Source organism: Colletotrichum paranaense (assembly GCF_030867605.1).
Source record: "Colletotrichum paranaense strain IMI 384185 chromosome Unknown Scaffold_20.1, whole genome shotgun sequence".
Classification (NCBI taxonomy): domain Eukaryota; kingdom Fungi; phylum Ascomycota; class Sordariomycetes; order Glomerellales; family Glomerellaceae; genus Colletotrichum; species Colletotrichum paranaense.
The window spans coordinates 487,150-515,015 of NW_026848978.1; the positions used below are offsets into that span (position 1 = coordinate 487,150).

The 27,866-nt window shown below is 55.4% G+C and overlaps 8 protein-coding genes across 8 annotated transcripts; 3 read left to right on the forward strand and 5 right to left on the reverse strand.

Annotated features, from left to right (window-relative positions):
- Nucleotides 1-117: 117 nt before the first annotated feature.
- CPAR01_15684 (cyclophilin type peptidyl-prolyl cis-trans isomerase/CLD) lies at nt 118-752 on the reverse strand (the record flags this gene model as incomplete). Its single annotated transcript, XM_060499932.1, has 2 exons — nt 118-543; nt 675-752. The coding sequence occupies 2 exons, from the start codon at nt 750-752 to the stop codon at nt 118-120; spliced, it is 504 nt and encodes a 167-aa protein (XP_060341508.1).
- Nucleotides 753-2,017: 1,265 nt separating this feature from the next.
- On the forward strand, nt 2,018-3,997 carry CPAR01_15685 (major facilitator superfamily transporter; the record flags this gene model as incomplete). The annotated part of the gene is made up of 4 exons (XM_060499933.1): nt 2,018-2,172; nt 2,240-2,675; nt 2,731-3,867; nt 3,947-3,997. 4 exons carry the CDS (start codon nt 2,018-2,020, stop codon nt 3,995-3,997), a joined length of 1,779 nt encoding a protein of 592 aa, XP_060341509.1.
- A 1,444-nt stretch (nt 3,998-5,441) lies between these two features.
- Nucleotides 5,442-7,726, reverse strand: CPAR01_15686 (HSF-type DNA-binding protein; the record flags this gene model as incomplete). The annotated part of the gene is made up of 2 exons (XM_060499934.1): nt 5,442-7,182; nt 7,272-7,726. The coding sequence occupies 2 exons, from the start codon at nt 7,724-7,726 to the stop codon at nt 5,442-5,444; spliced, it is 2,196 nt and encodes a 731-aa protein (XP_060341510.1).
- A 2,350-nt stretch (nt 7,727-10,076) lies between these two features.
- On the reverse strand, nt 10,077-11,720 carry CPAR01_15687 (cyclophilin type peptidyl-prolyl cis-trans isomerase/CLD; the record flags this gene model as incomplete). Its single annotated transcript, XM_060499935.1, has 1 exon — nt 10,077-11,720. One exon carries the CDS (start codon nt 11,718-11,720, stop codon nt 10,077-10,079), a length of 1,644 nt encoding a protein of 547 aa, XP_060341511.1.
- Nucleotides 11,721-12,776: 1,056 nt separating this feature from the next.
- On the forward strand, nt 12,777-13,127 carry CPAR01_15688 (uncharacterized protein; the record flags this gene model as incomplete). The annotated part of the gene is made up of 1 exon (XM_060499936.1): nt 12,777-13,127. One exon carries the CDS (start codon nt 12,777-12,779, stop codon nt 13,125-13,127), a length of 351 nt encoding a protein of 116 aa, XP_060341512.1.
- Nucleotides 13,128-13,482: 355 nt separating this feature from the next.
- On the reverse strand, nt 13,483-14,694 carry CPAR01_15689 (deoxyhypusine synthase; the record flags this gene model as incomplete). Its single annotated transcript, XM_060499937.1, has 3 exons — nt 13,483-13,554; nt 13,626-14,423; nt 14,476-14,694. 3 exons carry the CDS (start codon nt 14,692-14,694, stop codon nt 13,483-13,485), a joined length of 1,089 nt encoding a protein of 362 aa, XP_060341513.1.
- Nucleotides 14,695-16,502: 1,808 nt separating this feature from the next.
- On the forward strand, nt 16,503-23,687 carry CPAR01_15690 (myb-like DNA-binding domain-containing protein; the record flags this gene model as incomplete). Its single annotated transcript, XM_060499938.1, has 1 exon — nt 16,503-23,687. The coding sequence occupies one exon, from the start codon at nt 16,503-16,505 to the stop codon at nt 23,685-23,687; it is 7,185 nt and encodes a 2,394-aa protein (XP_060341514.1).
- A 1,097-nt stretch (nt 23,688-24,784) lies between these two features.
- On the reverse strand, nt 24,785-27,734 carry CPAR01_15691 (arrestin; the record flags this gene model as incomplete). The annotated part of the gene is made up of 5 exons (XM_060499939.1): nt 24,785-25,027; nt 25,080-25,964; nt 26,062-26,259; nt 26,373-27,358; nt 27,452-27,734. 5 exons carry the CDS (start codon nt 27,732-27,734, stop codon nt 24,785-24,787), a joined length of 2,595 nt encoding a protein of 864 aa, XP_060341515.1.
- Nucleotides 27,735-27,866: the final 132 nt, after the last annotated feature.

Here is a 27,866-nt window from a genome sequence, read left to right on the forward strand (position 1 = left end):
TCATAGCTTTTCAGGGAATTCTTCCCTCACATCCATCCTTTCTCCCACCCACGGAGCCATCCACGAAACCTCCCTTCCTCATAGTCCCTCACGACCTCCAACGGATCATCCCCATTCTCACCCAGCAAGCGGATTCGCATGGACAGTAACCCTCTCAATCACGACCGGCTCCTTGGGCCGATTCTTCCGATCCACCTCGACCGCCTCAATCTTGCCCAGCGTGACGGTGCTATCGTCCCCGATGATCCGCCCAAAGACGGTGTTGAGCCCGTCCAGGTGCGGCGCCTTGTCAAACAGGACAAAAAACTGCGAGCCGTTCGTGCCGGGCCCCTTGTTGGCCATGGACACGACGCCGCGCGCGCCGTGCTTGAGGGCCGGCCGGATCTCGTCCTCGAAGACGCCGCCCCAGATGGAGCGGCCGCCCTTTGGGTTGTCCGGGGGCGACGGGTGAGCCGGCCCGCCGGTCTGGGCCATGAATTTTGGGATGAGGCGGTGGAAGGGGGAGGCGTCGTAGTAGTGTGATGCGCAGAGGGCGAGGAAGTTCTGAGAGAGGGTGTTGGTTAGTCGTCCGTTGGGTAGAGTGTCGCGCGATACGATTGAGGGTGGTGGGTGAACGGCCGCGGGTGGGATTCGAAGGGAAAGTCTGGGGATGATTGGGAAGGGGTCCTTTTTACCTCTGCTGTTTTTGGTACGCTCTCGCAGAAGACTTCGATCTTCAGGTCGCCGAGATTCGTATGTAATGTGACGGACATGTTGGAGATTTGTCTGGTGGTCTCGATCGCGGACTCGAATTGTTGTGTGGTCGTCTGGTGTTGTTGACGGCGCAAAGCTAGCTCCCAGCTGGATACATGCTGGATGTATGCGACTGCATGTTTAAAGTTATGTGGTGGACCACTTCATTGGGCCCCCCGGCATCGGTGCATTGAGCTCCGGGTGCCGACTCAAGCTGCTGCCGCGGACCAAGGTACTTACCAGTAGGTGCGCGCATGAAAGCCGCCCCCCACTTAACGAGTGACAGTCAACTTATAACTATGTTGCGAACGTTTTGATTTCAACTTCACTTGATACAAGGTTGTTTGCCTCGACGAGACTTTCCTGTCTTGTACCAACCTTGAGAACACGAAATCAAGTACAGCATCCGAGATAATGGCAAAATGTATCCAAGAATGTTGAGTTCAGCTTGACAGTGAGCAACATGATTGCTAGATAGTTTCGAGAGCTTCTGGCATACCTACTTACTTGATATGTTGAACACCTATACACTGCTCAGCGACAGTCACCCCGCCAATGTTTTCCTCGCTCTAACTGTACGATGATTAGATTAATTTGTTTCAATGACGTCAAATGCATAGAAACAATCCCGGCCCAGGCCAAGTACTGGCCATGGTCGCTGGGGGGAGGGATGCACACGGCCCCATACGGGTAGGTGGGCCAGTCCGCGGGACCGGACGGGACGAAAAATGAGTGGGAACTCGAACCGGGAACGCGCCGCCCGGAAGTCTGGGAGGATGCTCGAACCAATTGACCGCTATAGGAAGTGCATTGTTCATTACCTTGGGTCCAGCCCCTACCGCTCAGCCATGCCACACCTCTCCGACTTACCACATTTGCGCAACTCAGTTTGCAGAGTTTCACGCTGAACGTATCCGGGCAAGTAGAGGAGGGGGGACCGTGTGCCCCCCCCCCGGAGGACAGCGAAACGAGTTCCCAACGGCTCCCACAACTTCACTTCTTCTCGACAAGGAGGCGAAAATCAATGCGTTTGTGTCGGCAGCCCGCGGCCATCTACAATCTTTGGACTATCAAGAAAGAAGAAATCTTACATTGTTCGTTGCTTAGGACGATGACGGTCATCTCGACAATTCAGAAAGTTGAAACTTGACGGACCACCGACTCGAATTCGTTACTGTTCACTCTCATTGTTTTCATATAGAGGATCGACCTGTCGTTGAATTCCTAGCAAACAAGTCTTGTTCCAGGTTCACACCAATCGAACCCTGGATCCGAACTCTACAACATGACCTTCAACGAGATCGTTCGAGACACCTGGGCATGGCACGTCATACGAGCCGTCACCAGGGCCAGGCATCCGGCGTTCCAATACTTTGACGAGAGACATCCCTTGATCCGTCAGAGATACACGGAAAATGGCTATGATCGGTCAGGCTCGGGGTGAGTTACAAGTTCACATGTAAGAGCAAAGGCGGTATACTAACACGCGGTCTATCTCGAACTGAAGACTCTCATATGCTTCGAGACACACCGAAGTTCGAGCATTTTCACTAGACTCTGAGAAGTCAGATAGCGAGATCCCGGGCAATCAGACAATCAGCCGTACGACGTGGGAAAAGTATGGCATCGAGAATAGAAGAGGTCTCCATCTCGTCGAGTTCTTACCAAACGACCCAGAGGTAACAAAGATCGCAACCCCCTTTTTTCACTCTCACCTTTTGGACATCGTAGCTAAGGGTCCAATACCACAGAACCCGAGAAACTGGTCCGTCATGAAGAAAGCCATCGTCAGCTTCCACATCTGCCTCCTCGTCATCGCCGTCTACGCAGGCGCATCAATCTACACCGTCAGCACCCACGGCGTCCGCCAGCAATTCGGCGTCTCGGAGGTCGTCGCCCTCCTAGGACTTACAGTCTTTGTCCTAGGCTATGGGCTCGGGCCAGTGAGTCTACACTCGATTACCCCTTATTCTCATCTACCTTACCTATACTGACAAGAACGCAAAGATGGTCTGGAGCCCCCTCTCCGAGATTCCCCAGATCGGCCGCAACCAAATCTACATACCCGCCCTCACAATTTTCGGCCTCGCCCAGATCCCCATCGCCCTCGCCACCTCCATCGGCATGCTCCTCGGCTTCCGCTTCCTCGCGGGCTTCTTCGGCTCCCCCGTCCTCGGCTCCGCCGCCGGCATCCTGGACGACATGTTCGTCTCCCGCAAACACACCTACGCCATGGCTTCTTTTTGTCTCATCGGAATCTCCGGTCCCACTCTCGGGCCCATCGTCGGCGGCTTCGCCGTCGAGCTTAAGGGCTGGACCTGGTCCGCTTGGATCGTGTCTTGGTTAGCCGCCTGGATTCTCGTCGTGCTCATCTTCTTCTTGCCAGAGACGAGCGCCGATAACATCTTGTATCGACGGGCCATGCGTTTGCGGAAAGTGACGGGCGACCCGGGTTTCGTCTGCGAGGCGCAGCTGCGCGCGGATTACACCGCCGGCACGGAAGTCTTCAAAGCACACCTTGTCCGGCCCTTCACCTTGGTCCTCACCGAGCCGGCCGTCTACTTTCTGAACCTGTATAGTGCCTTCGCCTACGGGCTGATGTACATCTGGTTCGAGGCCCTGCCGTCAGCCTACGGGGAAGTATATCATTTTGGCACCGGCAAACAGGGCATCGCGCTGCTAGGTCTCATCGTCGGCGTCCTGCTCACCATCCCGCCGTTCTTCCTGTACTACCGCAAACGCATCGAGCCGCAGTTTGATCGCGACGGCAACATCGAGCCGGAGAAGCACCTCCATCCGGCCATGGTCGGCTGCCTCTTCATCCCGGCCAGCTTGGTCTGGTTTGGGTGGACGGCGCGGCCCGAGATAAGTTATCTCGTCCCCATTGTCGGGTCGTCGCTTTTCACGGCGGGTGGGTTGCTGCTCTACATCTCGATTCTGAATTACCTTACCGAGTCGTACCCGGATCACGTCAGTTCCGTCTTGGCTGGGAATGAGCTGTTCAATGCCATGTGCGGGGCTACGTTCCCGCTGTTCATCCCGCCCATGTATTACCGGTTCGACGTGCTCGGGTCGAGTATGATTCTGGCCATTTTCGCTGTTGCGTTTGTGCCTTTGCCGTATATTTTGTACATGGTAAGGATGAAACCCTTTTCCCTACAACACCTTCCCTGTCATGTGTACTATGAACGCTTTTGACTGACAGCTATTGCAGAGGGGAGCCAAGCTTAGAAAACAGAGCATTTACGCAAGAAAAGGAATGTGAGCTACTGGTCAAATAGGCATAAGGGTGTTTGCTTGGGTTTGCTGATGTATGTATCTATTTGGAGCACATAAAGCGTGGATTAGGCGTCAGTTGTTCATTTCGTCTTGAACTGGCTTACACCTGCTTCCTTTTCGGACCTCGAATGCTTTTCTGTGAAAGATCGCTATAACGTGTGATGGGTGTGTTCACTTTGTGATGGTCACAACTGCAGGATGTAAAAAAACCGAAAAAAAGGGGGGGGAGGTGGTGTAAACCAAACTGACGGGGACTGCTATTAAAGCACCCAAGACGAGACCAAAGATGATAATCCCTCCCGCAACGACTGCGCCGTAACGGTTCCTCGGTCTCAGTAGGATCCAACTTGCTTGACGACAGTCTCCGCGTTGGCGATGCGGCAACGCGTTCTGCTACCTGCTGATAGGAAATGTTAATCACAGGCTTCTCTTGACACTGCTTGGTCGCTCGCAGGTATTCTTGTGACAATACGTGATCGGCACCGAAGCCCGATTGAAAGGGACTAGCCAAGCTTCTTCTAAGCATCAAAAAAGCCGTGTGTTATATGATCATCATTATGTACCAAGGAATGGGTCGAGACAATCGGAGCAGACAAAAACAACCACATGGTAGATTTCTTAACTACCACTTTGCCCGCAACGCCAAGATTGATACTGGATGTGGATCGGATGTTTAAGTAAGATGTGTATTTAGTATGAACGCGGTAGACCCTTCGAGGGTGAATGCGACCAAGAGCCCCAAGGTGTCGCCTACCTTTTGCAAGTTGAAAGTACATCACGAGAACCGCTTCCCTTGCCCCCTACGGTGGTAAAGAGCCAACCCTCACCACAACATCTGTAAATCAACTTCAACCTTGCCACCGTCATACGTCAAGGTAATTATTTACTTGTTCATCAAGAGTAGCATTGAGATCACCACCACACCCGTAAGCGGCGAAGTTTCTATTCTACCTTACAGAAAAGAAGAACCATCCCATCTCATCCCATCCATCCTAGGAATTTTGCTCAATCGTAGCTTTCAAATTCCTAAAATCAAAAGACTTTGCCACCTTTGCAACCTCAAATCATGGGGGGGGGGAACCCCCGAGTCCTTCCCCGAAGCAAGAGAACACACACCCGTCCCATCCCACCCAGTCCCTAATTTCCCAACCCAATTCAAAATAGGGGAAGAGAGAAGGAAAAGAGAGAGGGAGAGACAGAGAAAGCAATAAGCAATTTTTGGATATCATGCTCTTTTTTGTCCACGCACAAGTTATTTCGAAGAAAACCGCCGCCTTCCATAGAGAAGAAGAAGAACAGAGAGACACCCTCTGCAGCATTCTTCTCATCCTCGGATAATTTGATGATCAAGACCGTTGCACCACCTATGGTGCTGCTAAAAAGAAAGTCGTGAAAAGAGGGGAATCCCCTTTTTAGTCATGCATCCATCATCAACCCACACGTCTGCGTTTGTTACCGCGGTCGGGGCTGTCAGTGATCCCATCGAAGCTATCCCGCGGAACCTCTTCAGTCCCGGTGGAGCTCGGTGTGCCATTGACGTTGCTGTTGCCCCCTCCGTTATTGGGACCCGAACCGTCGAGGGTAAAGTTGAAGTCGTTTCCGTCACCGTTGAAGTTGACGCCAGGGTACGCGTTGTCACCCTGGAACGCGTCCGGGTTCAGGAACTGGTCAATGTCGAGGTCGCCGTCAAAGTAGCCGTTCACGTTGCCGTTCTCGTCGATGCCGGGTATGCGACCCGAAGGGCTGAGCGGTCCGAGCATGCTGGAGAGGTGGTCCAGCTTCGCGGCTTGCTCCTCCTGCATGCGGTGTAGCGCGGCGAGATCCTCTTGGTTGAAGTTGATTTGCTGTAGTGAAGGTGGCGGCGCGGCGGAGCCCATGATGGGCGAGAGGGAGAGGCCGGGTGCGGCGGGCATGGGCGGCGGTGTATCGGGCGTGGCGGTGACGGAGGGAGCTGGGGGATTGGGTGAGGCTGACATTGAGGGCTTGGAGGACTGGGGAGCGTTGGTTGAGGGTGTTGCGGACGATCGACCGGCCATGGCGTTCAGCATCTTGTTCCGTTGGTCGTTGCTCATTGTGGCAGGGGTATTGTTGACGACGTGGGGGAGATCGATGCCAGATGAGTTGTTAGCATTTGTGTCATGGATAATCTTCATCATGCTCTCATGGGGATTCGACTCGAGCTCTTGGGCTAGATAGTTGGTTGGTGATGTGTGGTCGCCGGGCGATGTGTCAAACAGTTCTGTGACCGTGCCCATCTCGCGGTTGTACGGCTGAGGCGTCGCGGAGCCGCTAGCTGGTGACGGCGATACCGTATTCGCACGACCGTTGGGAATGGGCGGCAGCAACGCTTGCCGGCGTTTTGGGATATTGATGTTGTTTCCTGCCGAGGTTTGTGCTTGCACGTAGTCGCCTAGATCCACGACGCTTCCCTGAGGTACCGAGCTGGAGCTGTTGCCGTTCGGGATGATGCTCGCGAGAAGGTCGTTTACGCTCTGAGGGCCCGCTTGGTCCTCGAGTGTCTTTCTAAACACGTTGGCCAAGAAGTTCAGGATGGCGTTGATGGAGTTTTGATGACGGTCGTGCTGGCTCTGGAAGACGACAGCCTGCTGATACAACGCCGTGTTGTCTTGCTGGATCCGCTGGATCGCCGTCATGATCATCCTCTGCTGCTCGCGCACCTTGGCCAACTCTTCCCGAATCAACGTCATCTCCTTCTTCTGTATCGGCATGTCGCCCGAGGGCGGCAGAGCTTTGCTGGCGGGTGCACTGGCGGTACTAAAGCCCTGTGTCACGCCGTCGTCAATGTTGACGGCATCCTCCTCGCTGTCACCCTCGACTTCTGCATTCTTGGCGCCCTTTTTGCCCTTGTTACCGCTCTTTGGTTTGTTAATGAGCCAGAGCAGGTTCGGGTGCCCTCGTCGGAAGAAGGGATTCGAGTACTCGCTTGGGCTCTTGTTCTTCCGTTCGCTTGCACGCATCGAGTTATCCGACAAGCCGACCCGCTTATGGAAGCCGTACATGTTGAGCTGTCGTACAAAGGAAGCATAGTTGTTGTGCTTGAACAGGTCGGGAATTAGCTTCTTCGCGAATTCATCCTCGTCGAGGACGATGAATGAGTCGCCCTTCTCCGACCACCGAATGAGCTCAGAATTCTTATCGTCGTCGAGGAAACTGTGTATCATTAGTATGGGTACAAAAAAAACCTACTTCCAACAAAATACGCCTTCTCGTCACTTTGGAGGTACGGGAACCTAGCTTACCTGCTCAACTTCTGCACAAACGGTGGAATCTGCTTCCGCTTCTGCTGCGCCTCCCTCATGGCTTTGCGAGCCATCTCCTCCAGGACTTCGACGTTGTCGGTCTCGGCCATGTTTCCGTTTGCTTGTTGCTGCTGCAGGAGCGCAGAGTCTTCACCGACAAAGGACCAAGGGTCGCTGGACGAGTCGAAGTTTTGCCTCGCACCTGTCGGGACGAGTGCTCTGTTCATCTGCCTCCGCGCGACGGCATTGTTGGGGCTTGGTGTGGGCTGCACGAATTGCTGCGGCGTCTGCTGCTGCTGTTGCTGCTGCTGACCGGGGACGAGGCCGTACGAGTTGACGGCCTGGGCCCCTGTTCCGTCCATAAGGCCCGTAGCAGCGTCCGCTGCCCCTCCCCATCGCAAGAACTGATCGCCGGTCGGACTGGGAAATGACTGTTGGACCTGTGGCATCGGCATGGTGGGTATCGTTCCTGGCGCTGGTCGCTTTCGAGGGTTCGAAGACATGGGAATGTGCATGCGCCTTCGTTGGGGGGTTTGTTGGTTCGGGTGAAGACGAGTTGTGTGGCCCGTTGGGAGAATTCAATCGGCCAGGTCGCCGGCTGATGCGGCGCCTTTGAGGCGGACGTGATAGGCTGACGCGGGGGTCGCCTGCTTCGGTGAGGGTCGTTTGAATCTTTTCGCGGCGGCCGCGTTTGGTGGGTTGCGGGTTGAAAGCTGTAGGCAGCCTGTGTACCAGTAGTCGCCGAGAGCAAGCCAGGAAAAAACCACCTCCTCGTTTTGCTTTTTCACGACGGTGTCGAGAAGCGAAGAGCAGCGGCAGCGGCGGCGGCGGCGGATGGATCGGTCGGGATAGTACAGACTAATCGGATAATCGCCTGTCGCATGCGCAAAAAAATCCCACGGTCTGTGAGAAGCCGAAAAGTCGTCGGGCGTGGAAAAGCACGGTGACTGAAAGAAGGATGGTGAAATGAGGATACGGATCTCGTGGTTCTATATACGTTCGGGGTCGGTCGTTGGGTCGTGATGCCTGGGGGGGACCTCTCTCTCTATGTCCAAAGTGCTGAAAGGGCAGGCTGGAGGAGGGGGAAGCCTGAGTCAATCGCCAAAAGCTGTTGGAGAAGCTTTCGCAAAGGAAGTCTATTGTGTGAGAGAGGAAAGAAGAAAAAAGCCGACAACAACAATTCCAACTATGGGCCGGCAAAGAAGCCCTTGTCGCGATAGGTCGGGCTTGGGTTTCGGCGCAAGGGTGCGATTGTCTCGGTCGCGGAGGATGCTGCGAAAGCTCTAAATGACAGCAGAGGTTACCGCTTCTTTTTTTCTGGTAAGGAAAAAAAAAAGGTGAGTGTTCGCTGTGTTAGGTAAGGCACATTCAGATGACGGTACCTTACGGTGAGGCGTCAGGCGTCAGCGGGTTTGGTGCTTGGCTCGACTTGACGGTTCAAGGTTGTGTGCTTTGGTCGTTGCACGTTGATGGCGGCGGTGTTGCTGCTGACTGCAGTTTGCTGGCTGGCTGCTGCAGACGTACCGCGTCTCTCACTTTTTTTTTTCCTTCGTCCTCTTCCAAGGTGCGTGGTGGGGGGGATGATGTCGCTACCACGTCGTGTACTGTGGGTTAATGTGAATGTTTTAAAAGAGGATAATTGGATGAGAAGGGGTTGTCTCTCCAAGTTAGGTATGTGCGTGTGCTTAGGTAGCAACTGAGACCAGTTCGTGACATGCACCTCACAAAAAAGAAAAGAAAAAAAAGAGGGTTGAAGGAAATATAACAAGGCCGTTTCTTGTCCGAGTAAGAAGGGACCACAGGCTCAAAGAGTCTAGAAGAATTAAGGTCAGATCTGAAGCTGCCTGGTGTCTGGACCGGGGGAACAATATCGTTGTTGTATTATCATTATCAGCCATGCGGGACTGAGACCACGAGAAACTGAGGATCCAGAAGACCCCGTCACCCGAGTGGAGACCCCTGAAGGAAGAAGAACTGCAAGCACCAGCCCACCACCGGCCACCGGCCACCGGGGCCTGGGACCGTCAAGGAGCCCCATCCAAACACCAATTCATAACGGGAACCGTGGTCGTTCGGGGGTCCTCGACTGGGACGGACGGGTCAGGATGAGGTCCCTTGAACACGGGACAGATCGTCCGGCCCAATCAGCAATCACCTTCATCTCGATCCTCACCGACACTGTCACGATGTCACCTGTGAAAGGAAATGTGTTGGAGCCCATTGGCAGCGGTACCTACGGAGTACATATCATCATACTCAAAACTGAGGCGAACAATAAAACACCCCGCCATCCTGGCACCAGCTGTCAAAGCATCAATTCTCATAGCATCTTCCGAATGCAATGTTTGCACTTCCCACCCAGATTTACCAAATACAGTATAACAAGGGTTTTGGGCTCGGCCGAACTGCCGCTTTCCTCCTCGGCGTTTCCCGCCGTCTCCCTCGAGGTCATCTCGATGACGCGTGTGGGGACCAGGCGGGGAGCTGGCCCCTTATCCGTACACTCTTCAAGGTAAGGTACCTTACCAACGTCATTTTACTCCGATTCCTAGCTGATTCTTCGATCTCAGCTCTTCAAGCACGGCCCATTCCCCAACTGCCAATTTTTCGTCGTCTGAATAGCATCGTGGGAACAAATAATTACCAACGGCTCTCCAAAACTTTGATTCTCGCATCTTTGCTTCGAATTTCAGGGGTATCATTGGTTTTAACTGGCCCATCATTGTCCCGCCCTACAGAGTCGCATTCAAAACCCTTGTTCCTGTCGAGAGTACCTACAGATACCCTGATATTTTCTCAGAAAAACTACCTTGCACCTCTGCCCGCAAGAGCCGAAGCTCTGGCCATCTTTGCATTCCGTGCCTGATCCCATTCCCGTCCGGAGTTTCCGCTCCGGGCCTCTCGCGATGCCTTCTTCTCCTCTTGCAGTGTCCTGGCCTTTTCCCTGGGATCAATCACCACCAGCTCCTCCTCAGCCTTTTTGCGATAGCTGAGATCCTTACCCAGCTTATCCGCTTTAAAGCTGAGCGCCCGTGACATCCACCCTTCGTCGTCGCTGTCTTCCTTGGCGGCCTGATCCCACGCCTTGCAACTCTGGCAATCGGCAATAAAGTGAAGATCACAAAGTTCCGCTTCCTCGTCGGCCACCTTGTCCTCCTTGCGCTCCCCCTCCTCGGCTGCAGAGGTGGGTCCGTCTCCCTTCTCCGGAGCCTCCTCCGGCGGCGCCTGATCCAACTTCGACTTGAAAGCTTTCAAGAAATCGAGAGCTTGTTGGTCTTCACGGCTAGTCGTGTTACCGCCGGGCCTTCTCCTCCTCCCCCGGATTGACGTCTCGGGAATCATGCTTTCCAGTGCAGATTTCTTGATCTCCTTGACCGGTTCGGAATGAAAGCTCCGCTTCATCGAGGCCTTAAGAGCGGCAATCTCCTCATTTGTCTTCTCGAGAGCCGTCTTGGTGTCGCGAACCTCAGGCTCTGGCGACGGAGAATCCTGAAGTCGGATAGGAATGGCGCTCTTCTTCTCTGATGGCATTTCCTTTGGCGGTGCCGTCCGCTTCTCCTCAGCGGGTTCGGGCTCTGGCTCGTCTCGTGGCGGAGGTTCCGGCGCTTCCACCTTTGCCTTGCCTTTCGATTTAGACTTGGTCGACTTCTTCGCGGCCGGTTCCTCTTCCTCATCCACATCCATTACTATTCTCGTGTCGAACTTGGTCTTCTTCAAAACCGGAACCTCCTCGGCATCGCCCTCGTCGTCCCCGAAGCTCAAGAGCTGTTTCCCGCCTTTCCTCTTCTTTTTCTTTTCAATGACCACAGTCTTGGGTGCCTGGGTCGCAACCCTTGACCTCTTCACCATATCATCGAAGGGGTTGACGAGAATCTCCACGTTTGTAATCTTGACAGGGTACGTCGGCCGGTCCGTGCCCGGAGTGACTTCCCCCTCGCCCATCTTCGCTAAATTGTATATCGTGTCGCCAGCTACCCGCCCGAACAGCGTGTTCTTGTTATTGAGTTCGTCTGCCTGATCGAGTGTGAAGAAGAACTGGCTGCCGTTCGTATCGGGACGACTTTCGTTCGCCATGCCCAGCTGCCCGCGCCGGTTCCATTTCAGCCGTGAGTGAAACTCGTCCTTGAACCCGATGCCCGTCGGACCGGCGTTGAGACCGCGTCGCTCGTCCATTGGCCAGGGGTCCAGCTCGCCGCTGAATGCGCCGCCATCGTAGATGGACTCGCCGCCATTGCCGGTCCCCGTTGGGTCACCGCCCTGGAGAATGAAGCCCGGCACGAGCCTGTGGAAGATTGTGTTGTCGTAGTAGCCATCGAGGGCAAGCTGGAGGAAGTTTCGGCAGGTGAGTGGTGTTTGCTTGGCAAAGAGCTCGACAGATATATCGCCTAGGGTGGTGTGGAGGATGACGGACGCAGTCGGCTGCGGTTCAAGGTTGTAGATGGCCGACATCTTGGCCGGCCGTGGCAACGCTCTGTCGAGTTAATTGTTACAATTCTGGGTAGGATCGGGGTGAAAGAGAGAGGTTAACATGGGAGAGGGAGAGGTGCGTGGGACAAGTGGGTGGATGCAGCTGCAACCTTCGAAAGTTTCTAGATCGTCGTCGGCGAGGTAGCGTTGGATGGTTTATCGATAAGGTCACGTGCAGCTTCGTCGGGACGTCATCTGATTCGGTACCATTCTGTCGGTTCTACCTGCCGCACCCTTCACATCGTGTAAGTGCCTCCCGCTAGGCTGCATCATATCTCAAAATTATCCCATCTGAATACTCCCTAATAATGTGCAAGGTACTGAGGCCTGGCTGTCTCCTCTCTCACCATAAGAGGTCGGGGGAACGTGGCCGAGAGGTATGAGGGGGATGTCATAGTATTAACCCGAAAGTCCTCGAGCCTCACTCAACCTAACCTTTTGTTCAATTCCCCATTGATGACCTCTTTTTCTCCCGCTTTATTTACCTCTATATATGTTTGATCTATGTCCTGTAATATCTATAAGAATAAATTGAAGAAGCTGAGAGAGTCAATGAAGAGTATTTGCATCAAACAATTCGCCTAGTCTTTACACATCGACCTCCTCCACAACGTATATCCTACACGCACGGCACAATGCGTAGACTCCCCGAAGAAATCACCTACCTAGCAAGGTCAATAGGATTTATCTCGCCCACGTTACAGTAGAACCTAAATCAGAGAAGCCATAGTGGATGGTCTGAGCTGTATATCGGCTGCCGGTCTTTGAGAATTTGTAACGGGTTGAATTTGCTTGCACCTCGTCTCCGATACACCACCATACTATGAGAAAAAGCCGACTTCTTCCCTCTACACTATTTGGCAGACCCCTGGTATTCGCCTCTGTATATGCGAGTCAGAAGTAGCAGCACTCCCACTTCATTGCGACTTCATACAATAAACAACTTCAAGCAGCATATCACATAGAGAAATGCCTTTCCAGACGGGTTCATCCATACGGCGGGCAGAGTCATTAAATTGCGCAGACACACTTGCTCACATGCCTGAAATCGCCCTCTCAAAGACGAGGGCTGCCGACAACCTCTCTTCGCTTCCCGAGCACATATATCAAAGGACACATTCACAGCAAGGCCTTGGATACTTCCCCGAGAGCAACTGCAGGGAAGAAGGAAGCCATACGCCGCCTAGCAGCAGCATCGCGGCGGCTACAGTATTTACCTCGGGGCCCTCGGAGAGTAGCGACCTTGTCTCATCGCCGCCGCCGACAGGTCAGAGTCAGAGTGATGATCACCCTAGTGGCGTGGCCGATGAGGATCCACACGACTCGCAGGCGACGGAGAGCGCCCCGGAAGACGATACTTCGGGTCCTGAAGAGGTAGGGGAAGAGTAAGTTTCGCCCTTCTTGCAAGGTATACCAGAAAAAGAAGGATGTTAACCGTCAGTCTACCAACAGAAAGCCTTGTTGTATCTGCCCTCGGTGCCCACGGCACTCAAAGTACTGGATGTGCCAGGAATGCGGCGACTCACTAGCTCCGCATGAGCCTGATGCCCCGTGCTGCTGCCCTGGTCCTGATGCTGAATCCTGTGGATCAGATTGCGAGGAGACGGAAGTTCAGGGGCATGTTAGATCAGAGTCACCTGAATGGGAGTCAGTATTGTAAGAAGCCCGGTCCCAGGAACAACATGTGGCGGCTCTTGGGTGTGCAATGGAATTTTTGTTTCTTTTCTTTTCCCACTTGTTATGTCTATGATGATTGGTCTTTGGCAAAAGTATTTGCGACAATGAATGGGAATACCAAAGTGGCGTCCGCATATACCTAGACGCATTATATGTGTTAGCAATGGAAATACACAACCTTCTCCAAACCAAGTGCTCGTGGTGACATACCTTGACGGCATCGGCGCCAATCTTGATCTTTCCCCAGGAAACGGCCTCGTCCGGCCTGGCGCCCGCATCACTTCCATCAAACTCCTGGCCAGTGTTGATGTACACGGCCGACTCGGCGCCGTTGCGCATTAGGCAAGCGTTCGCAATGTGATGCTTAATGACGCCGCCACCTAGGATAATCATACCTGCCCTCTTGGCGCGCACCGAGATAGTGTTGATCTTTCGGATATCCTCGACGATGTCGCACTTGAGCTGGCCAGGCGAGGTCTTGAAGGTGTGGAAGTACAGCATATCGCCCAAGCTCCCGTCCGTGAGCGCGGGGCAGAAGACGGGGATGTCGTTCTTCCACGCCCAGTAGTAGACGGAGCGCTCGTCGTTGATCTCCTTGCCGAGGCGGTGGATCATCTTGGAGGGCGTCCAGTTGATCTCGTCGTCGGTGCCCTTGCTGGCTTCCTGCTCCTCGTACATCTTGTCAAAGATGGGCACGACCCAGTCCTCAAAGGCGCGGTAGTTCGAGTTCGGGACGACAAGGTTGCCGATTCTGTTCTGTCCCTTTTTGCGTAGGCCTTCGCCGTCGGCGCTAAAGGACGACATGTAGGTGTCGCCTAGGCACTTGATAAAGTCCTCCTCGATGCCGCCGGCGGTGGTGACGATGGCGGAGACGTGCTTGTGTTTGACCAGCCACCGGAAGACGCCTCGCATGCCGGAGGAGATCATGTTGGAGGTGTAGCCTAGGAAGATGGTGGTCTTGTCGCCGGTTTCTGGGTCTCTCCAGGCCCTCTTGAAGTCGCAACCCGCCTGTCAGCAGGGTGTCGTCTCACACGTGGGAGCAATAGAGGTGGCGGCTCACCATGTCATTGATGATCCGGATGGACTCGGTCAGAGACGAGGCTTGGAAACCCATGAATCTCATGCCATTGTAGAGACTCTCGGCGGTGATTGGCCCCTTGATATCGTCAAAGTCCAACTCCTCGACTTTCTGTGCGCCTTCGGGCATTTCTTCCGAGACGACAAGGACCGCATCGGTTGCTGCCGCCGGCGGGGCGTTGGGGTTCTCTTGAGATGCCATGATATAATTTCTGTAAATGAACGAATGAGGGAGACACACCGAAATCAGGTTGCAGTTGAGTTGCAAATGTGAGGGATCTCAAAAGTGAGATTGTCTCAAGCCCACCGACCAAAGGTACATACCAGTGAGGGGAGTGGCGATCTATAGCAAATAGTGGGAACACGAACCGCGGAGAATTGTGGATGGCTATCAGACAAGAACCCTGTGACTATTTCAACCCAAAAAAATGAAATAAAACAAGGGGTCTCTATCCGTACTCTCTCTCGTTCTTAGCAATCAGGGAACGAGGAACTCTGACGGGATATTGGAGCTGGCGTGGAAAAAAAAGTGACCATCCACACACACAGGTACACACTTCAGAATGGCTCCATCCGGGCGGGCATGGGATGACTCCACGGCCGTGATGTTTAGAAAAGACGGACTCCACTCTGCAAAGAATTTTGACGGAAAGGTGGGGTACCAGGCGGCAGGGTCTGCCACGGCGCGCGCGCACAGGGACCCACCTCGAAATGTGAGTGCCCACCCATGCAGGTCGGGTCGTCTAATGGTAAAGCGACACGGCGACGGACCTGGAGTGTGTGTGGTCGATGACTTTTGGTGCGTGGGAAGTGATGCTGGTTGGGTATCCATTCAATGCGTGCCTGGACAGAGACGTGGAAGAAGACATGATGATTTCGAATTGCACAAAAGACGGGAGGCTCATCGGTGGATGTGGTACAAAGTGCAAGGTACCTTCCTCGAGATGATGTGGATTTGGTGACTACCTCAGTGGACTCTTGAGGTTTGTCTGTGGACACTTCCAGCTGGGCCGTGGACGGGACGGGAGAGGTTTCCATAAGGTACCAAGGTTCCATGACAAACATTGAAGGGTACGTACCGCATCTCTTGGAACCTGACCGGGAAATTGAGATTTCGGAGACAAGCAGCAGACAGGAAGACAAGCACAAGGCACCTCAAATTCGGGCAGGCATTGGATGGAAGGCAGGGCCAAAGACAACACCCTCAGGCCCGAACTACCGTGGGTCCCGCTAGAAACCTGAAAGAGTCTAGCGCGTGTTGGCGGTAGAAGGCTGGCGCTGCCCCCAGCGAATTTGAGATCCAATTCAGCCCAGTGCCAAACCTGGAACTAAGCGCCACTGCACGCGAACCGTATTTTGCAGGCTGCCCCGAACGTGGCCGTGGCCGTGGCCGTCCAGTACCGTCCGTACCTACTGCCCGCTGGGGTCCCGTCTTCAATCCTTCAACATCACACGATTGCTCGCCAAAGTGCCCAAGTGTCGCATCTCCGCGCTTCATCACGACGACACACCAACCTCCGCCCACGAGCATCGCTGCCAACGGGACACCGTCCACACACAATCAACGTGCCGTCATCCACCCGTACATCATTACCCAGTGCAAAGCCATACGCAAACACACACAATAACGACCCGCTGTCGGATGCACCCACTCCCCGCCGTGCCCGCTACGCTACCTCTCTCACCTCCTGACCAGCGCCCGTCCTGACGCTTATCCGAGGTTGGGACCCGACCACTCCAAGGACCAAAAGTCTTCCATCGACCCACGACAACCAAGGTTCTCTGGTTCCACGTCCCAATCCAGACACATATGGTATTGGACCTTTATCATAGGCAACTTTAAGGGCTGTCGCCCGGCCTAGTGCGATGTGAGTAGACGATGCAACAAACCTAAATCTCCGACTTCTTCGAGTCTTCCATCAAAATTCCCACAACCCGCATGCCCGACCTAGACAAGCCATCGCGCTCGACGCAAATCGAGTCAAACACCTAGACCCTCCCGACCACCAGATGCGACCGCCCTTTGACCACAACAGGCGTCCTGTGGATGCGAGGCGGCCTCTCGAGCGACCCCTTCATGCTAATCACGATCTTTACAGGGCTTCGAGATATTCCTCGAGGTACGACGGGGGAGATCGCGGCGACCGCCGCTCCAGATCGCCTCGCGACCGCTCACCCGATCGTTACGAACGCGCATCCCAGTACAGTGATGGCGACCGCCGCCGATCATCCGCCGAGGCGCGCTCCAACACTTCAGCATTTACCAACAACAGAGATTCATTTCGCGACAACCTACCCCGTGACCCGCCACGGGGGCCTAAGGCGCTTTTAGATCCTCCCAGTGGACCCAGAGGCGGCGGCTATGCTGGTGACTTCAGAGGACGTGGCAGAGGTGGCCGTGGCCGCGGATGGGTTCGCGATGACAGCAGAGATCGCGGACGGGACCGCGATATCGATTTCAGAGACCGACGCGATGGGCCTTATCGAGACGAGAGAAGCCGTGAACGCGAACGGGACTGGGATCGACGGGATAGAGAGAGCTATCGAGGACGCCCACGCTCGCCTGGTAGAGGGCGCTCACCACCACAGCGAGATTTCCGCGACAGAGATCCTCCATTAGGCGTCGATGCCGAACGATCTAGGCGCGGCTCAAGGGACGGCGGCCCACCTTCCGCTGGCTCGTCCAACTCTGACCCCCCCTTCGGCATGGGTCGAGGTGGTTTTAGAGGAGGCAGAGATCGAGGACGCGGAGGATGGGAGAGAGGAAGGGGAGGAAGAGCTGGTTTCTACGACGACCGCGATCGCTTCGGACCTCGCAGTCGCTCTCAGGAAGGGCGATGGGGCCGCGATAGGGACGACCGCGACCGTGGCGACCGATGGGTTGATCCTGAAATTCGCAGAGACCCTCGAGACGAACCCCGTGATCCCCGAGACCGCGAGTTGCTTAGACCAAAGGTCGACCGAGAACGAGACAGAGGCATGTCTTCCCAAGCACAGTCGCCAAACACCAAGGACGTATCTCCACCCCCGCTCGCCCCTTCAGCACCCGCTTTCGGCACTGTCCCTAGTCGAAACGGCCCGGCAGACGGATCGCCCATCATTGGCGGCACCGGCAAACTGCCACCCACAGCCCCTAGAGCCTTCAACTCCGAACGACCTGTTTCTGCCGGACACGGCGGCGGAGGTAGCGGCGGAGATTTCCCGGCACCTCCTACCGGTCCAGCAAAGATGAACCTTGTAGAGGGCAGCCCACCTATTCCCTCTGGCCCTCGTGCTCAACAACAGAAACAGCAACGGCCCTCGAGTAAGCAATGGATAAATCCAGCACTGGGGAAGAAGGGGCCCCCCGAATCGCCGAAGATTATGAGGTCGCAGAGCTTTGCGCAACAGCAACGCCCGGTACCTTTCCGTCATGAAAGCGTACCAGCAGAACAAGGCGACAACGACCGGCGTCCACGCAGTAGTGATGCGAAGGCCGACTCTCACAATTCCGCCAATGAAGGTTCGGTCAAGTCGCTTAACCTTCCGGAACCTGGCGAAATTGTCATCAAATCCGAAAGAGACAGCTATTCTGCCAGAGGCTCTATGGATCGAGATATGGAACATCCGGATGATTCAAGGGACATTGTCATGGGAGGAACCGACAATCATGGATATCAGGAGCGTCGGAACCCTCCACGGCGGGAAGAGAAGTTCGACACAGCCGACAAAGACGACAGCGATGAGGGCTTAGTGGACGAGGACGAGGAAGAGACGAAGGAGCCGCCCAAGCCTGTAAAGCCTACAAAGGTGAGCCGTATGTCTGTGCCGCGAGTTCGATTTCTTCTCCCGCCCCAGGAACCCTCGGCGCCTGTCTCCGAACAGACGTCCGAATCCGATGACGACGAAGATTACGGAGAGTATTTCGCCATGGAAATCGCAAAGGAAGAGGCCGAATTGCAGAGATTGCAGGACGCAGCCGACAGTACTCCGGACAGAATCATCGCTCGCTACGCTGCAGTCTCGCACGAAGCATTGGTAGCGCTTGTCACCGAGCCAGAGAGTCTTGTGGATATGCTTGGGCCGATCCCCGACGTCATCGAACCTCCGAAAGAAGCTACCCCGATTAAGTCACCGGTTGTGGAGCAGCGCGAAAAGACGCCCAAGATCTTGAGCCCAGTTCAGCAAGCCAAATCATCACCAAAGGAGCCTGCTGTGGTACCCGAGCCAATTTCCGTTGCTGTGTTCGCGCCGAAGTCGGAGGAGCCCGAGGTCGAGAAGAAGCCCGAAGAGCCTCTCATCGAAAAGGAGGCAGACAAGGAACCAGAGAAGGAAGTGGAGAAAGAAGTCGTGGTGACAGCGCCTAAGGTGACTGAGCAAGAACCCGAGAAGGAGCCAGAGCCAGAGCCAACAACAGTCGGTGAGAAGCCCGCCGAAAAGCCCATTGATAAGCCCCTGGAGCCAATCGCCGAGAAAGTTGTCAATGATGCCGAGGAAGCCACAGACGGTTCCGCCAAGGAGAACTCTGAGAAGCCTGCTGCGAAACTGGCTGAACCTGTTGTCGAAATGGCTCAAGAAGCGCCCATGGTCCCTGCCTCGGATGAGCCGCAGCCCAAGACAGAGGAAATGGATATCGACGAGCCTGCCTCGGTTCTACTGGCACCCTCTCTCCCTCAACCATCCGAGCCGGCAAAGGATGTGGATATTGCCATGGAAGACGCACTTGAGCCCGAGAAAGCCCCATTGGAGCCAGTGGTCGAACGCGAGGAACCCAGGGAGCCGGTCATGAACGGCCAGCACCTTCTGCTCCAACCGTCGAGTGTGCCGATGGAAACGATCGAAGGCGACAAGGGTCTGCCCAGCACGCCCTCGCAAATGGACGATGACGACGATAACTCTACCGAATCTGAGGATCCCGACGTGATGCTCATCGATAAGATCCGACAGTTCTCCACGACGCCCCCTCTCGACAGTTTACCCGACTACAGCTGCCGCCCTTGGAGCCGGGACCGGGATTTCTTACAGTCTCTCGAGTCAGATTCGATGGTCGACGATTTCATTCTGCAGCAGCTTGACAAGATCTCCCTGGAGAAGATGGCTGGACAAGGGGAGGCTCGCAAGGATTACGCCGAGAACTACATCAAGTACCTCGATTTTACAGTCTCGAGCGACCCAATCGCGGTCAAAAGCCGAGAAACCTTTATCAGCTGTTTGCCGACACCCGAGAAACATATTCCTATTCCTCCTCCCCCGGAACTTAAACCCGAAGGTAGGGGAGCTGGCAGAAGGTATGCGAGCGAACGAGACCTAGAGAGAGTTTTGCAAGCATCCATGAGGGAAGACGAAGAACGGAAAGAGAGGGAACAACGCGCCATGCAAGAGAAGTATCGCAGTGAGAAAGAAGCCGTCATTCCCGAGATGTACTGGAGACAGGAGGACCGGGACAACGAATTCTTCAAGGACACCACCGGTTTCACGCCTGTGGAGAAGCTTGTACCTGCCTGGCAGATTATGCCGCCAATCAACAACTTCACCCCCGAAGAAGCAGACCTCTTCGAGAAGAGATATCTCACGAACCCGAAGCAATGGGGAGTCGTCGCTGAAAACGTACCTAAGCGCAACTTCGGTACCTGTATTCAGTACTACTATCTGATGAAGAAGGATCTCAACCTCAAGGAGAAGCTTAGAAAGCAACCCAAGCGTAGAAAGAAGGGTAGAGGTAAGACCCGCTCAAGCGCGCTTGTCTCGGAGCTGGGCAACGCCGAAAATGAGGGAGAGGAGAACCAAGAGAACGGCGAAAACGGAGAAAGGAGACGTCCACGTCGTGCTGCTGCCCCGACATGGGGCTTCGAGCAACCGCCTACGGATTCCGACAACGCCACACCAACCGGTACACCTGGACGGCGCGGAGCCAAGGCTGATCCCGAAAAGGTCGACGGTAGGAAGCGCGGACGGAGGGCAGCCAAAGACAAGGAGCCGAAGGCGCCTAAATCACAGCAGACTCTTGCAGCAGCACCCACGCCCGCTACAGGCAAAGGAAGGTCTCGCTCGAACTCTAGAGTTCAGAACACTGAGTTCCAGCCGCCTCCGCCTGTGCCTATGGAGAACCGTCTGCCCTCGCAATTTGAGGCCCCGGTTACCGGCGTTCAGCCTCCTCTGATTCCAACTCAACAACAACAGCCCCCTCTGGTTGTCCAGGAGCGCCCTGTTCCCATCACCCCTTCACCGATATCCGAAGTCATGGCGCCTCCATCACTACGGCCCGAGCCACCACCACCTCCCGCGCAACCGACCGTTGCGACTTTCGATATTGCTCAGCCGCAACCCGAACGTCGTGCCCCCAGTCAGGCGTCCAGCTACTGGAGTGTGTCTGAAGCAAATGATTTCCCTGGGCTACTCAAGTCTTTCGGTACTGACTGGGTAGCTATTGCGGGCCATATGGGTTCGAAGACAGCTGTCATGGTCAAGAACTACTTCGTCAGACAGAGAGACCAGGGCAAGACTGAGTGGGAGCAATTCGCTGCCGAGGCTGACGCGAAACGAAGCAGAGGTGAGAAGCTACCAGATCCACCACCGCCCACTGTCGGTGGACGCAAGAAATACGATTCAACGCCTGGGGCTTCGTCACATCGACCCCTTGCTTCCGCGCCTGCCACTCCCGCCCCGACGACTGCATCCGAACCGCCGAGCGAACCTCCTGTGACAAAGGTCGAGCCTCCTGTCCAACAACCTGGAGCACCACCCTTTGGTCGCTTTGCGATGCCGATTACGCCGGCACCACCGACGCCGGCAGCGCAACAGCAACAGCAACCGCAACCGCCACAGCCCCTTGCTCAAGCTCCTCCGCCTGCCGTGGTTGCCACCCAGGCCCCTCCTCAAGCTCCTCAACAGGCGCCAGTCCCTGCTCAGCAACAACCAGCTGCCCAGCCAGTATCACAGTCAGGGTCGCCGGTTGCTCGTCCACCCCGAGCACCTCCTCAGCAGGCCTTTGGCTTCCAGGAGAGAGAACGCGAGTCGACCCAACCCCCTCAACCAGTCAGGATTTCGCAAAAGCCACCTACGGCCCCAGTCACCGAGCCCGCTCAGCAGCGGCCTTTGGCTGCCGCACAACCTGTGCAGTCTGTGCAGCCTGACCCGCTGGTTGACCGACAACAGGCCGAGAGGCGACGTGAGATGGAGAGACAAGCCATTGAGCAGCAGCAGCAAATTGAGAGACAGCAGTTGGAGAGACAACAGCTTGAGCGGCAGCGTATAGAGCAACAGCAGGTCGAGCGACAGCAACTGGAAAGGCAGCAAATTGAGAGGCAACAAATCGAGAGGCAACAGATGGAGCGTCAACAGCTTGAGAGGCAGCAGATTGAGCGCCAGCAGATTGAGCGCCAGCGCATCGAGCAACAGCAATTCGAACGCCAACAGCTCGAGAGAGAAGCTATCGAAAGGCAGCAGATCGAGCGACAGCAAATGGAGAGGCAGCAGATCGAGCGCCAGCAAGCTGAGCGACAGCAAATGGAGAGGCAACAGATGGAGAGGCAGAAGATCGAGGCACAAGCCAAGGAACACCTACGCCCGGCCGAACGTTCCCGCCTCAAGCAGGAGCCTGAGATGACACCGCCGCAGCATCATTACGAGCCATTCTCTTATGGTCAGCAACCGGTGCGCAACGTGCCGCCTCCTCGATCTGAACCACCTGTGGCAAGACAGCCTGCCGAGCCGCCGCGGGCAACGGCTACCCCAGTCCCGCAAGGCTACGGCCAGCCTATGCCTCAGCCAGGTGGACGACTGTTGGGTGATCCTCAGCCGTCTGTCTCAACACCCCCTGGCCAAAGGCCCATTGCAGCTCAACGACCTATGCCCACCCATATGGACTCTTATGGCACTCCTCCCCAGCAGCAACAGCCGCCGCCAGCAGCGGCCGCGCCCCCGCCTCGCTCGTCAGCTTCGGAGAACAGGAGATCCAACATCATGTCGTTGCTCAACGACGACCCACCAGCGGCTGCCGCTGCTGCCGCTCCTACACCCCCGCCTCAGCCCAAGCGTGTTAATGACATGGCCCAAATCAAGCCATCCCCGACGCCGCCACCACAAAGCATGTCTAGAGTACCTGTTGCCGCGCCGGCGCCGACTCCCCTGCGGCCAGAGCGGGAGCCTCCTCAGGCAGCTTATCCCTATGGCCGGAATGCTCCCTCAGCTTCTGCGATGCCTCCTCTGAAGCCGACTTACACTGCCTCGCCCCAGTCGCAGCACATTAGCGCCCCGAGATCAGCCATTGCATCTCCTCATGATGCGGCGCAAGCCGTCGAGCGGGACTACTACCGCCATCAGTACCACCAGCCTCCAGCGACGAACTCTCCTCAGGTAGCGCAGCCTTATCCGCCGCAGCCCCAGTCTCGTGATCCTCGTGATCCGCGTGACCCCAGGGACCCCAGAGATCCTTATCAACCTCAGACTACGTACCCTGCGTATGGTGCACCTGCTTCCCATGCTGGCTCGCCACCGCCTCAGTATGCCGTACATCAGTCGGCTTCCAGACGCGAAACGCTCCCGCCGCAAGGCAGGGAATCGGCATGGGCTCCTGGACCTCAGGGACACGTCATGGGCCAGCCGCAACCGCCGCAGCAGCAGTCTTCTTGGCCACCGGCGTCACATGCGCAGCCGACTAAGCAGCCTCAGCAGGCACCTCCTCCTCAAAACTGGGCCTCTCCGCATATGTCGGCGCAAAAGGCACCTCCGACGGGCTCGGCCATGCCGCAACAATCCTGGGCTTCCGGACCACCTCAACAGCAACAACAACAACAACCGCCGCCGGGGCACCACATGTCGATGCGAGACGAGAGAGGTTCGGCCATGTACGGTCAGATCCCGCCTCAGCACCAACACCCAATGCAAGGTCGCTACCCGCCCGTCTCCCGCGCACCAGAGCCAATGCCGCCTCAAGGTCAACAGGCGTATCCGCCGCGGTATGCATCGACGCCCGCGCCTAGAGATCCCCGGGACCAGATGCCACCCCGGAGCTACACGCCCGTAGGATACGATTCACGTGGCCCGCCTCCGGGACCTTACCCTCCGGATCCTAGAGAGATGCAGATGCGCGAAATGAGCCGCGACCCCCGAGATCCTCGGGATCCTCGGGAGATACAACACCAGGAGATGCTCCAGCGCGGTCAACTGCGTCCACAAGATGGCTATGGGAGACAACCTGATCGATATGGCCGATAGAGGCGTGTATCTGACTCCACTTCTTATCAAGCATGTATCAAAGAACCAACAAAAAAAGAGAAGACTTTAACTACGGGTGGATGATTGGTGTATGGTGTGTTTTATGGTCTGGGTTAGAGACCGGAAGCCATAAGGAAACGCAGATGCAGGAATGTTTGGGGGAAGGGGCGGACGTGTATTCATAGTGTTTCAACGCATAAAGCAGGAGACTCTTTTTTTTTTTTTACTTCAATGGCAATTTCATTCATTCAGAATGCGTTTTACCTTGGCTGTTTTATATCGCCCCTTTTCGTCCCTGGCAAGGGTGAGTGAAGTCTACGCTCACTTCGAGTGCATATTGCAAATGGGAGTACTCCTCGATTCATCATCCAACCTCCCGAGTTGCTTGTCTCTTTACGTCTCTTATTCGTGAGTAATATGTACAACTTCGAATAAAAAGTCTCCCTCTCCTTGGCAACTCAACTCAAGACACACACATCGCCTCCTCGTCCAAGTTTCGTCATCTCATGATAATCACATCCATCCAAACGTGCTTCGCCAAAATGCACAAGGAGCCTGAATTTACCGGCTCTTTCGAGTGTTTCTTCACCCGGGAGACCCCCGCCAACGCCTTTGCCTTGCCGTGCCGTGCCGTGATGATGATGCCATGTCCTGTCGAATTACCGCAGGGCCGTCCGTGTAAACGCCGACAGCAGGCCCCTTGGTTGTGACACGAGAATACCCAACTATTGAGGGGTATTCGTTGCCTCCCAAAACTCGTGTCCCCCCGTCCAGGTACGTATGCATGGCGCAGAATTGGTCGCCACCACATCAATCCCGTCTCCCTTTTTGGCCTCCTCCCATCCATTGAGCAGGTTTCTTCAATTCCGACAGTTGCGCCGGCTCAGTCGACCTTGTCACGGGGCCACAGCTTTGCAAAATCTGTGACTGGAAAGCAGAAGCAAGTATGCAACCAACCAGCCCTATCAGATATAAGCTTGCTGTTACGGGGTAGATCGCCAGCCCTCTCGACTGGCTGGTCTCGTACCCCGCAGCCCGGCGCCATGATTTCCGCCACGCAATTCATACAATTACTCCGTACGATTTCGGCCAGTCGTTCATTCAATCAGCGGTTTCTTCTGCCCTCCCACCAGGCATAATCCCAACGTCTTGAGAGACTCTCGGTCGTTCGCTAAAACAATCGCCCGGGCAGGGAGCATAGGGTTGTTCGGGTCTACATGCGAGGCGTCCTTTGCAGCCTGTTCGATGGCGTCCATTTCCTCTTTACACGCTTGCTGGTCCATTGGACAAATAACTAGCGGCTGCCTGACGGTCAAATCTCTGGTCGATCCTAGCTGCGCCTAGTGAAGTCTGTGAGCATGGGTAAGTTATTGCAAAGTCTGATAGACGTACCTTGACCGTCAAATAAAACTCAATCTTGTACAAGGTTGAGCTCGTCGTGAACGAAGTAACTTCATAGAGCGGAAACGCCGGTTTTCCTCTGCGAATGATGCCATCCGGATCGCGCAAGTCCTTGGAGGGAAACACTAAGCCCAAATTTGTTGCATATCCAGCCTCGGGCATTTTCGTATTGACCAACTGCGTGTTCTTGGCAACTTTGTTGACCTTCTTCGTAGGCTCGTCGCCTTCTGGGTTGTACGTGATCTCCTCCTCGATGGTGACGGTGATCTTCTGAATCGTAACCTTCAACGCTTTCTTCATCCAGTCGGGATTGGGTACTAGTTTTATATAGACTGTTATCGGGTCTAGCGGGCCGTAGCTCCATTTGGGGACCGAGATGCCCAGTGTGACAACGCTTGCGTCGCTGACTTGCCTCGACTCTGGCTTGTTGTACATGCCGAAGGTCGACAAAGTGTCGTATCGCTGGAGTGGTATAGGAAAGGAGTATTTGTTCTGTAGGGTGTGTCCTTGTTGCACGGTAACAACAAGCTCGTAGTACGTCTCGGCCGTTCGGCTGGGGAGTTGCAATGATGCCGGGGGTATTCGTCGGTTCGTTTCTTCGCCACCTCTTCCAAACGGGATGAACAGGACGAACGGCAGATCCATCGCAATGACGCTCTCAGCATCCTTTCCTGATTGACATCTGAACAGCAGAAGCTCTTTGCCGACTACGTCCGTCGTTTCCCTTCTCGGGGTTCCCAGGTGCCTCTTCGCAACATTCTCGGCGGCGGGGTGTATTGTTTCTCTCCGCTGTAGACAGATGCGCACCAGCGAAACGGAAACGGGCATGGAATAGCCCTGTGATGGACGGATCTCGACTTTGCCTTCGATTCGGGGCTATATTGCGAGCAAAGAAACGTGTCAGCAAACAGCGCGCAAAGGGTAATTTGACCACATCAGCCTCCCCGACGTCATCACAGAGGGTCCAACGTACTAGCGTCGCAGAAATGCCCGGGTAGCCGACCAGAAAGCTGCTGTTGGGCGGACCAGAAACCCTCACGAAGGCGGCCATACTGGCTGGATCGCCAGAGTATCCAGAATTCGTCTCTCGTCGGCGTGAAAGTGGTGATGGCGTTGGGCGGATGATAGAGGTGAGGTTCTCATGTGTGTCGGTGGGCGGCAGTCGTGCTTCCTAGGCGCTGCGCGCGTTGCCGCCTGGTGGGTGTGGGGTCCAGACAGTTGAGTCCAAGCTATCGGGGACGTGCAACAGCAAGAGCAGAGCGCAAGGCCAAGCGGCGGCATTACATGAACGGATCGCAGTTGGCCGGTAGCCTGGGGTTTGGCTTCGTCGGGTCGGGCGCTGTGGGGAGTACTGCTAGCAGTGCGCGTTCCAGCGTCGAGATGGGCGTTGATGGGAGTTGGCGCAAAGTCAGGTCGGAGGGGTTGGAGAAAGCGGCGCCCTGTTCCGGAGTCTGGAGATGTGACCGGCGGGCGGTTGTTGGAGAGAGTGCGGAAATGGGGGGTGGAAAAGAAGAAGAATCGAGAGCAGTGACCAGCAGAAGCAAGACCTCTCAGCCCAGGCCACAAGGTCGCACGACTTGTGTACCTCAGCAAGGTGAAGCAGCTAAACAGGGCACCTAGGTTCTGAGTGGGTGCAGCTGGGCTGATGCAGCTTATTCTCGCTTCTGCATCGATTTTCCCAAGACAAGCATAAGCAGCAGCAGCGGTCGCAACGGAAGCAGCAACACGCGAGGCTCGCTCGGTCAAATCGGGCCAGGGAAGCTCTGGGATGAGTGGTGGGTTGCGAATGGAGTTGTGCAAGTGGCACACTGAGCTTGGCGATTTGAGGGTGGACGGAGTAGACACCACAGCTTTCTCGAGGTAAGGTATCTGTACGGAGTACTCAGACGTATTGGATCCGTACAGACGTAGTAGACTGGGAGGCTGGTTGTTGGTGGAGGGGCCCGATGTGGCGGGGGGCTGTGCGGGTAGAGATGGGCACTGCACACGGCCCTTGGTCTGTCTATGCCAACTTTGTTTTGCTGATCCGCCGTTGTTTCCGCTGTCTCGTTGTCTTGTGCCCTTTCTTCCTTTCTTCCCTTCGTTGTTCGTCTCTTCCTCGGAGTGTAAGAGGTGTTTGGGGAGTGCACTTAGCTTCCCATGTGCACCAATGCACGTCGATATGGGTGTAAGATGGCAAGTCCCCTGTTGGTATTCGTGCAGTACTGGCTGGCTGCTATGCTGGGCTTTGCACTGCAATGGATCAGGCTCCGAAGGCGGCAGTTTGCGCTCTGTGTGGGATTCGCTTCACTCTCCCCTGGTGTGTCGATGTTTGTAGTGATTGGGCAGTATGCTGCTCAGCCGCTGAGCTGAGGGTTGTCTACCAGGGGGGTGAGCAGCAGAGAGATGAGAGGATCGGTACAAGGAGTGTACTTGGGGGCTTCGTGGTGGTACTGCCTCTTCCTTTGAGCCACACTTGAGATGAGTGCGTCTGTGGCAGTATGGGACTTGGAAAGCAGAGCCCGGTGTCCAAGTTGGAGGGTCAGTCGTCGTGATGGCTTGCGTGTCGGATAACGGTGTCTGAGCGGGAATCTGGGGGGATGTTTTGGTTTGGATCGGTTCCTTGACCAACAGGTGTCCAACGGCGGAGGGAACGGGAGCCAACATTGCGTCTTCCAACGAAGCTTTCTGGATCATCTGTTTTGATTCGACTCAAATTAGCGGCCGGGACCAGGAAGAGATACTCACAAGGAAGTAGACTCAGGGAGAGATACTTACCTACCTGGAAGCCTAGAAGGG